This window comes from Spinacia oleracea, chromosome 4, assembly GCF_020520425.1.
Source record: "Spinacia oleracea cultivar Varoflay chromosome 4, BTI_SOV_V1, whole genome shotgun sequence".
NCBI lineage: Eukaryota > Viridiplantae > Streptophyta > Magnoliopsida > Caryophyllales > Amaranthaceae > Spinacia > Spinacia oleracea.
The window spans coordinates 67,723,697-67,734,903 of NC_079490.1; the positions used below are offsets into that span (position 1 = coordinate 67,723,697).

General features: G+C 40.0%; 1 protein-coding gene across 1 annotated transcript; it reads right to left on the reverse strand.

Moving 5' to 3' along the window:
- Positions 1–3,164: 3,164 nt before the first annotated feature.
- Positions 3,165–9,667, reverse strand: LOC130472458 (uncharacterized). The gene is made up of 3 exons (XM_056843501.1): positions 7,823–9,667; positions 7,363–7,745; positions 3,165–7,284 (listed from the first exon to the last, which is right to left on the reverse strand). The coding sequence occupies exons 1-3, from the start codon at positions 7,973–7,975 to the stop codon at positions 7,281–7,283; spliced, it is 540 nt and encodes a 179-aa protein (XP_056699479.1). The 5' UTR covers positions 7,976–9,667; the 3' UTR covers positions 3,165–7,280.
- Positions 9,668–11,207: the final 1,540 nt, after the last annotated feature.

The following is an 11,207-nucleotide window of genomic DNA, read 5'->3' on the forward strand; positions in this document are numbered from 1 at the left end:
TAATCATGAATATGAATGCGACATGCAAAGTTCTCAACCTAAGGTCGGTCTAAGTTTTGTATGATGCAAGTCGTCGGCTTCGGGTGTCGAAAGGTACTTGGCTAAGAGACGGATCCGGCGACAAGCTTTCACATCCCCCTAAGGGAAGTGTGTGTCGGCAGACGGCCTCCATACTTGACATCGGGAATGTCAAGTAAATGCCAAGTTTCGGTAGGCGCGGAAATGGTCACACACTTTGGTCAGGAACCGTATGGAGAGTCACCATTTCGTTGCCCCCGGGGCTAGCCCGAATGTAGAACATATCCGTTAGGGCAAGGGTAGAAATTCATTTTGCACAATATGGTTTTCGAAAAATGCATGAAATGCCTAGAAATTGAAATTGAAATCGTACTTGAATTTGTATTTGTAAAGCTCGTTTTTTGGCACTCGTTCACGAGGCTTGGGAGCGTCCTTCCAGATGCAAAAAAAGACTAACTCCCAACACGAAAAAGTTGAGCAAAAGTGGGCGACAAGCCACTGTGAGCCACTGTCCTGGATGCAGGCAGTGGCGTTGGGCGCAGGGGTTGCGCCTGGCGCCAATGCTTGCATCCAATACTTCGGCAGATTAGTGGCCGGTTGCTCGAAATTTGCTCGCATTTTCTAATTGAAACTAGAAAATTCCCCAGTGGAGTCGCCAGGATTGTAGGGGGTTTTTTTGTTGTTGTTTTTCCCCGCTTCCTACAAGGGGGTTTAGGAGGCCGGCCGGCTCGTTTAGAGAACCGTTTGAATTTTTGCACCTCGAAGGAGTCGCCACCAAACTTTATTTAAGGTCTTGTTTGGAAAGACCGCAAATGACTCTATTTTTGATAAGGCCTTGAATCCTTGAAACGGATGGGTGAGATCCGGGCTCGGGAACGAAAATGCTTATTCGGCCAGCTTTAGAAATGTTCAAGTACGTTGGCACAACATTAGTTCGAAAATAAACCCTAGATTAGGCTATGTGGGTTTGAATTTAGAGCAAAATAGAATTTCTAATTGTACGGTGGTCACTTTGCTATTTAAAGATTGATTCAAGGAACCTAAGGCCGGTTTGTCCAAAAATATCTTCGTTAAGCGTGATGTAACCTTTGTATTTTGTTGTATTTAGCATGTTGGTGATGAAAGCGATAAAGCAAATAAAGCAACATCACAATACTAAATAAAGTGCGGAATTAGTAAATACAAGACCCCCTAGAAAAGGACTAGGGAGTAGGTCCACATTGCCTAGAAATGGACTAGGCAAGTAAAGATGCGGAATTGAAAGTGCAGAATTGAAATTGCGGTATTGAAATTGCGGTATTGAAATTGCGGTATTGAAAGTGCGATATTGAAAGTGCGATATTGAAAGGTGCGATATTGAAATTGCAATATTGAAGGGTGCATAATTGAAAGTTGTACTTGGACACATGAGATTCGAACGCCAAGCGGCTCCTTAAAAATAAGTGCGCCCGACACGAATTCAAAGCAAAAAATCTCAACTTGGGAGAGGTTGCTCAACCCAAATATCCTAGATTTTGCATGTTAAACTTGAAATTGAAAGCTTGAATATTGAAATCTTTGAACTTGAAATGATTGAAATTTGAACTTGAAATGATTGAAATTTGAACTTGAAATGATCCTAGTTTAGGGAAATAACTATGAATAACCCTAAACATGGCAAGATCTTTGAAAATTGAAGACTTGAACTTGTATATTGAAAATGGAGTTTTGAATCTCAAAAGACTAAACCTTTAAATGTTAAAAGGTGTTATCTTTGATTACCCCATGTTTGATGGTGATTCTAGCCCAAGAGATGATTATAAACAATTTGGACATCCTTGAATCTTCGAAAATTGTATTTTGTATTTTGAAAAAGTTTGTATTTTTGGAAAACATGTGTGATTGTTGCAAGTGGTGTTTTTTATTGATTAAAAACACCAACTTGCTAATCATTTAGAAATCAAAGCAACATATTAGATTAGAATGGGATTCGGATTTACCTAGTTAGATTTAGGCAAGAGCTCCCAATTGCTTTGGAATTTAGGAATTTTGTATGTGTTTTTGAGGAGTTTTGAGTTGTATTTTGAGGCGTAATGTCGAAATCACGACGTTGTATTGTTGTGCTCCCCCCTTTTTCAATGGAAATGAGGGGTATTTATAGGAGGGAATGGTGCAAAACGCCATCACACGCCAGCGCAAGGCGCCAGGCCAGCAGTGCGCTGCTGACGTGGCTTGAATGCCGCCAAAGCAAGGACGGGGAATCGTCCTTGTTTCGTCTTGTAGTGTTGTACCTGTTGTACGAATAGTACTAGGTTTGGCGTTTTGTATTTTCTTGGAGGTTAAGGCATCGTTTAGCGTCTAAAAACAAGTCTTTCTCGGGTTTTTGAATTCCGGTTTTACGGGACAGGGCCCGGCATGCTCGGTTTTGTGGGTCGGCGCCCGAATTTGACTTGCCTTATATGATTTTGAGTGGAAAAGGCCTAGTAAAACCAATGGGATGGTCTACTAGTTGAGTTTGTACTTGGATTTTGAAATTGGATTTGGAAAGTTGTATTTTGTACCGAGAACCGAAAGGGGAACGGTCACGGGGTTGGATTTTGGATCTTGAATTTAGGAAGCATTCTTAGCAATTGGGATTTCCGCCTGGAGTTATTTCAATCACCTAACAAGGATAATGGTATCGTCATCATCCCAAAGGGGAGACACAAATTAGGTGTCTACAATATCTACATTTTAAATTGAACAAAATGCAAAGTGTATGATAATGTTCTAACTATTCCTATTGTATGGTAAGATACCAAGATACCACTAGCCTACTAGCTCAATTGGTAGATCATTGTGCAAATGCACAAAAGATGTGGGTTCGAATCCCACGTAGGTTCGTCTTTACTTTTTGTATTATTTTATTTACTTTTAATTGGAAAACCTTTACTTTGACCTTGTATACTATCCTTGAAAACCTCAATACCGTGAACAAACTTCAAACTAAGACGTCATGTCTTGTTCCCAATGATATTATTCTTATGATAATTTAGATAGGATAAAATGTCTCATGTTTATAGAGTTAGTAATATTTGATTTTTGAGTTTTTCAAATTTACCTTTTAGTTTACTTTATTTACTTATGAGTTTATAGCGTTTACTTTTTTTTCCCTGTTGGTGCAGATCAGCAGCACCAATAAAAAAACAACATTGTGCAGATCAACATTGAGCAGAACAGACAACCGCACCAACTGAACAGCAAAACAAAGTTGAACATTTCGGAGCAGTGCAAACAACCTCACCATCCACCTCTGCAGACTGCAGCCCAGGCTTAGAACAAACACAAAAAGTATCAGCAAAAATAAATGAAGGAAATAATGCCCTTGGTCCAAGTATGCATTAAATGTTAAGTCTAATAAATGCGGTTCAGTATTAATTAACAAGTTAATAATTCAGTGAGATCAATTAAGCTGAATGCCTAGCTAGAGGCCGCTTCAGTTCAAGTAGAATTAATGATATTAATCCACAGCTTACTCTTGACTGAACCCGTAGGGTCACACAAATAGTACGTAAACGGATCAAGTATTTAATGGCATTAAATACTCTATCTATGGATATTCGGAATCGACGGATCTTGGTTTCAGTGGGAGCTGAGATCGTCACAAGCAAGTGAATACTCCGGAAACGATGATATTGCTGGAAACGGAAATATGGATCGTATCGGAAAAATAAATATTATCCAAGTCGTAGATGTTGCCGGAAACGGAAACATGGTACGTATCGGAAAATATTATCGGAAATGGAAATATTGCCGGAATCGAAATATTGCCGGAAACGGAAATATTGTCAGAATCGGAAATATTATCGGAATCGGAAAATAATTCCGGAAACGGAAATATTAAATATTTGTTCGAAACGGAAATTAATTCCGGAATCGGAAATATTAAATATTGTTCGTATCGGAAATGAATTCTGGAATCGGGAATTTAATCGGAAGCGTATCGTACGAATTAGCATCGGACGAGGCCCGCTAGACGAAGGCCCAGCACGAAGGCAGGCCATCGCCCAGCGAGCCACGCGCACCATCGCACGCCAAGCCTTGACCAGGCCCAGCGCAAGGCCAGGCCCAGCTAAGGCCAAGGGCGCGCGCGCGAGAGCACAGCAGCAATGGGCCGAGCGCTGCGCGCCTAGCGTGGGCCGCAAGGCTTGCGCGGGTGTACGGTGCTCGTGCAATGCTCGTGCGGGAATCCTAAAGCAATCGGGATTCGAAATATGATTAAATCCTAAAACTATTAGATAATGATTATTTAATAGAGTCCTAGCAGGATTCTAATTAAACTAATTAATATCCTAATAGGATTATAATTCCTTTTCCATACCTCTATAAATAAGTGCCTAGGGTCATAATTTATAGACACGATTGAAGTATTCAAAGGGTAAGTTTTTGAAAGAAAAATCAGCCATACACTTGCAAACACAATAGCCGAAATTCCTAGTAACCTTAAGGGCGATTCTAGTTGGTCTAACTTGAGGCGGATCCGGACGTACTGTGGACTATCTACGGAGGGACGACATTTGGAGTCCTAAAGACTTGTTCTTGTTCGGTTCGGGCGCAGCTAGGGAGGGCACGCTACAAAGTGTATGCTCCTAAATTATGCTAAATAATTATGTGTAAATAATATGTTTCCTGGCATTAAGGTTTTCCGCATGATTTATGTTTTGTCATATGTATTATAACCTAACAATAAAAGCCTCATTAAAGAAGAATCGCAGCAGCACAACAACATAGAATAACATAGAACACTTTATATTTCTTGATGATTCTTTACTTTTGAACCAACTTTATTTACTTTTACGAGTTATTTATCTACTTCTAAATTGTAAAGGAAAATCATGTAAAATTATAGTAGAGCAAAGATATTAACAATACTTTTATTTATTTCAATTAATGATAATGAAATAGAAAACAATTTTAATTTACTTTTGAATCGATTCTGTTTACCTTTACGATAATTTTTTTTGAGTATGCGGACTCGGCTTTGCAAGCGGAGGCAATTGCGTGTCTTAAAGGCCTGGAATGGGCTGCTAACAGGAACATAACTTCACTAAGGGTTCTCTCGGACTCGTACCTGCTGGTGGAGATGCTAAGGGATGCAGGGCTAGTTGATATCAGGCTACATTGGACGATCCAGTAGATTCACTCAATTGGGCAAGGTTTAGAATATTGCAGCATTACTAAAGTTGAAAGGGCTCTACTGCAGCTAGCTGAGCGGGCTCACTCTCTCACTACTACAGCTTCTGCTACTCTTGTTTCTTTTTCTAATCCTTTGTAGTTTCTTGTTCTTTAAGCTAAAAAAAACTCCAATTTTTTTTTATAATTTGTTTAAGAGTTTTTTCTATTATTGTCAAAATATGACATATAGCAAACAAACGAGCCTTAAATTGCATAACTTGACCAGAGTAGATGAGAATGAGTCTTAGCATCCTAATATTAAGTATATTGAACATTTAAAGGACTTAGAATACCTATTTAGCTTCATTACTTTAGAGTTGGGAGCGAAAACAACAATTATAGTAAAAAAATGTCATATAACGATCAAACGAGTCTTAAATTGCATAACTTGACCAAAGTAGATGAGAATGAGTCTTATCATCCTAATATTAAGTATATTTAATATGTAAAAGGCTTAGAATACGTATTTAGGTTCATTAGTTGAGAGTTGGGAGCGAAAACAACAATTATAGGCAAAATATGTACTATAACGTTCAAACGAGCCTTAAATATGCATAAATTGACCAAAGTAGATGAGAATGTATTTTATCATCCTAATATTAAGTATATTAAACGTGTAAAGAGTTTGGAATACTTATTTAGGTTCATTACTTAAGAGTTGGAACCGAAAACGGCCATTTAAGTCAAAATTGTTCATATAATTCAATTATTGTTTTAAAATAATGTTTATATTATATTTTACAATATTCATGATTCTAACTAGATTATAATGTGTTTTTTTTTTTGGATTTGATTATAGGCCAGTATTCATAAAAAAATTAAGGGAGCGTTCCTTCACGACTGATGAAATAAAATGTGTTCGAGACAAGTTGGCACGATTTATTACTAATGAATGTCTTTGATTGTTCGCGTTTTTAGCATTATAATGAATCTAATACTGTAGTTAGCTGCTTTTCTCCATTAATTAATTTAGATACAATATGTTTTAACCCGTTGTTTGATATTTGTTTTGATTTTTTTTCCACTTGTGTTATTGAATAGTGTATGGATGAGCCAAGGGCATGTTTATTGGTGTGTAGTATGTACGTTGTGGTTGAATGAGGTTGTTTGATGTAGGTACAAGTTTATAGCTACAACATATTTTGGTACGGGCCTGGCAAAATTTACAAAAAAAAAATATGAATATTATGTGCTTGGGGTATTTTTTTTTTTAATACCCCAAGCATTTGATAGTAGCAGAATTTATTTAAAAAATATTGTTAATATCAAGTTCTTGGGTGTTCTTGAAAACCCCAAGCACTTCACAAGTCAAGTGCTTGGGGCTTTTCTTAAACCCCAAGCACTTAACATGTCAAGTGCTTGGGGTTTTCCATAAATTCGAAGTTAAGTGCTTGGGGTTTTTCGTAAACCTCAAGCACTTAACATGTCAAGTGCTTGGGGTTTCTGGAACCCCAGCCCACTTAACATGTTAAGTGCTTGGGGTCAACCCCAAGCACTTGAAATATAGCAAAGTGCTTCACCCTCAAGTGATAGGGGCATAATCACCAGCACTTGATGGCATTTTACCCCAAGCACTTGAGGTTTTTTCTACTAGTGGTCCTTAGAGCGGCCAACTTCTCCTCATGCTCCAGCAACTTCTTTTCATAGTTCCGAGCATCCTCCTCAGCCTCCCTCAGAGCATCCGTCTCCGATCTGATCTGGACATCCGCGTCCTCATTGATCTGTCTAGCCTTCTTCTCAGCATACTTCTCATGATTCGCAATCTGGTCCTTGTGCTTCAACATCTCCTTATGCATGTAAAAGCGGTAATGCCTACCCTCGGCACAACGGATGAAGAGTTGTCGCGAGCCAAAACAGACTTAATTCACTTCAAAAAAAAAACCCTTACATCAAGTATGAGGGACTGCATGGCCCCAAAGTACCCCAGGTCAATTCCAGGAAGAGAGTTCACATACTCCTCGGGAATTGCATCGTAGAAGGCTGAGAGGATCTTATCCTTTTCCACTGAGCTAAACCCGCCGGATGGAAGAATGTTCGCCACCTCGGCCCGCTTCATCCGTTTGAACATATCACCTGAACCCATATCCATATATCAATCAAAATACCAAAACTACTAAGTTATCACGACGTCCTAAGTATTAAACAACTAACCAGCCGGCGGAGACATTTATACGTCCCCAACAGGAGGATCTTGGGACTCCTTGCCCTTCCTCTCTCTCGACGAGGAAGCGGTAGCCTGGCGCAGCAGCACCAGGGACATCAACCTTATCAGTGGCCGCCTCAGTAGCGGCCGCTTCGGCCACGGAATCTCCATCGACAGCCACCTTTGGAGACGTCTCCTTTGACTTAGGAGGAAGGTTAGTCGCTTGAGGAATAGGGGCTCCCTCTCCCCCAGCCAGAGGGGCTGACGGCTTCGACACCGACGACTTCGCAGTAGCATCAGCAGTGCCCAACTTCTTGAAGAAGGAACGCTTGGGCTTAGGGGTTGCCGCCGAAGAGGCAGGACGCTTCTTCGTAGCCGACGAGGTAGGCTCCTAAAAATGAAAAGGGTGAACAAACAAGCATAGATCTTAAAAGAATACAGAAATACGTCCAATTGAACAAAATATACCTTAGAAGCGTCACCAGAAGCACCCTCATCGGATTTCTTTGTGGAATCTTTCTTCTTGGCCTCCACGGCCTTGAAGATGTCATCCGTATACACCAGGGACAACCAGGTAGGTACGTCCACCAAACCCTTGTCTTCTGGGGACAGACGACTCATGGCAAGATCTACACAAACCAAGGGGATTAGTGAAGGATAAGAAAACAAGGCTTTTGTGGAAAATAAAATACAAAACTACCTCTATTCAAGTAGGGTAGAGACCAACGGCCGCAAGGAAGACCATGTTGGTGAACTGACCCACATGGGGAAGCCAATTATTGGGCACCCACGCGTTACTCTTCGCAGACAGCCGATACATTTCGGCCTGAAATAAAGGCTTTATGAACCTCCATTCCCTTGACAGAAGACGAGGATAGGCGTCATCCCTAGACAAATAGCGAGGCCGGGAATTCCAGCGTGAAAGACGCTCTGAAAGAGGGAGGTCCTCCATTCGAATAATAGACCATTTTTTCCTCCACCATACCCAGCTAGAGGACTTACCCACTACCGTCTTATACCCCCGCCGGCTATACAGGGTGAACCATTCTTGGGGAGAACGAGAAGAAGGAGCGATATTTACAAGTCTAACAAAACCAGGAAAAGAAGGGGTGACGTCACTCGACGAACACTTGGCGATATAACCGAAGACATTCGCCCAAGAATTAGGGGTCAGCTGGACTAGGCCAATGTCATAACCATCTAAAACGTCCATTACATACAAAAGGATGCAGAGGAAACCTAAGACCTTAGCTAAAGGCGGCCGTATAAACAGCAACCTCTCCCAAAGAAAGTCGGTCTACAGTATAATGGGGACGAGGGCACCTAAAATTAAGACTACGAGGCAAGAGCAAGAAACGCTCGAAGTCACGTCCTTGCTCCCTTAAGTACCTCAACCATTTCATGCTGGGAAGGATGTCAGAAGGAAGCAAATCCACATCCTCTTTCCCACGAACCATAGGAGGGTTTTTGCAAACTCCTCGTCAGAAGAACTGGAGGAATCATCTTCAAAATCCTCACGCGGGACACGAGGACGGCGAGCCACAATCTTTCTTCTCCTTGAAGAACGTGCCGCCTTGGAACCCCCGTCTTCTGAATGATGGGAAGAACTAACTCCACCCCTATTTTCTTGGGACGGGTTCGAAAAAGGAACCCTGTTGTCCCTCTCGTGGTGCTCCCCATGCACCTACATTGGATGTCTGCTTAACACGAGCCATGCCGTCCTGCATAGGGAACAGGACGTCTGACTTAAGAAAAGAGGAAAAATAAAAAACGGGAATGCTGTCCAGATACAAGAGACGCGGCAACTGATAGGACGCCTCCCCAAGAAATAAAAGCATAAAAAATAAAAGTAAAATTTCAGAAACATGCAGAAACAAGAAGTTAACAAAGATGCTTACCAATGAGTGATCAAACTGCTGAAATAATCAGGTAAATTGTCCAAACTCCAAGAACAACGAACGAAGAATCCACGAACACTCAATACGAACACAAGAAGATCGTTGAAGGGAAATTACTCTTTTTCTCTCTAGAAATCTCTTTGAAAACTAACAAAAGGCAAATGAGAGAAAAACAACGATTTCTGAAGATCTTAAAGGCAAAAACCAGGCTTCCAAAAAAGCAAGCACACGTGGCATGCCACCACAACAAGAAGGCTCCCCCACATGAGCAAGTGGCACCCTCCTTGAGGGGCAAATGATGTAGCCTAAAATAATAGACTCCACCTGGCTTTACTACAATGACCAAAAAGGAAGAAAAAGATTCTCCAGCATGGATATCCATAATCCATATTGAGCCCATAGACCCAGGGCCCATCTCTCCAGCCTATGACCCCATTTGGTTGGAAGAGTCTCTGGTCAAATCATGGCAAAAAGCCCAACATGCAAAGGGCCCAACAGGTCTAAATCAGACCCCCTATTATCGGACACGTGTCCTAATCTGGGAAAGCACCCACTCATCAGGCCAGGGTTTGAGGATCAAATCCCAAGAAACCCTAACACTATAAATAGTGCAGATCCCTAGATAAGAGGGGGCATTAAATTCATTCCCACCTACCTCAAGTCTTTGCTCTGGCTTCTCTTTACAGATTACTTCTCTTTAGCTTATACTTACTTAAGCATTAGAGGGAATATTCCTACGGGAATATTTTTGTTTTGCAGGTTGCCAGAGGATCGTGCCAGCTCATACTTGATACCTCCAAGGAACATGTGACACGTCATCACCGTAAAATATCCCACAACAGTAAGGCATCCCAAAGGAGCATGTTGATTGTGGTTGTAACTCAAGCAATATTGGTACATATTGTGGCAAATGAATAAGTTATGACATTAACTTGTTAACCAAGAGTAGTTTGGGTATTACTAGCAGTTGGTTTTTGCTTACCTAAAATCTTCAAAGGATTAAGACAAGCCAAAGCATGATTAAGACTTAAAGACTTTTAGGGTCTTGGAATCGTTTCATTCATTTTTGGACTATTTATTTATTGCATAAATGGAATGTTTAATAGCTTTAATGATTGCATGTGTACTCTTTTTTTAAAGTTAATTAAAGTATGATAAATGTTTTGTTTCCTATTTCATTTTGTAGAATATGAATTATAATGTATATAATTGTACATCTTCAACTTTATTGCATTTGGATAATAGAACTGCGATATTTCTTCGATCGTTTGGTAACTAATTTTGAGAGCAATTCTCAAAGGAAAGGAGACTGATAGCGTATCTTGGATGTTATTTTTCTTATAGTGATTTTCATGGTTGTTTTCAACGAAAAGTTAAATATTAGACCAATTGGACCTCATACATTCAGAATACTAGGTAGTTTTGGAATAATGAAGTATTGAGTTAAAACTCATGTATTACCAATGGTTAACAAACAATTACCTTTTGATTCACTGATGAACTAGACTTATTAGATGTGGTCATTCAAAACGAATAAAAGGAAAGGGACTTTGTAAACATAACAAAGTATGTAATCAAGCAAAGAGTAAAAGCTTGTGGGCTATAAGAAACTGTGCTAAAAATGATAGGAAACGGGAACGAAATGAATTCAAAATTCTATTTCTACCTTGAAGTTTATATTAAAAAGAAACGACTTAGGAATTTAACTCCTATGGTATTGGATTACCGCCTGAGGTTCTAAATTTTGTTAAGAACTCAAACTTTGAAAGTTAAGTCCGGTTGTTGACCTACAAGTGAGAAATGAAATCTGTTTGTTTTAAAATCCTTCAAAAGGCTGGAACTTAATGCATTTTGTTCCATTAATCATCATAAATCATTTCTGTTTGGATGGACACAGAAAGACTCACATTCAAAGTAAACAAAAACAATCGTTGAGTGATTATTTGAATGAAATG

Excerpts from the sequence above, each read along its gene's own strand:
- LOC130472458 (XM_056843501.1), bottom strand. The coding sequence starts at position 7,975 with ATGAGTCGTCTGTCCCCAGAAGACAAGGGTTTGGTGGACGTACCTACC. Across the intron at positions 7,746-7,822 it reads CTTCTGGTGACGCTTCTAAG|GAGCCTACCTCGTCGGCTAC; the intron begins GTATATTTTGTT and ends TTTCATTTTTAG.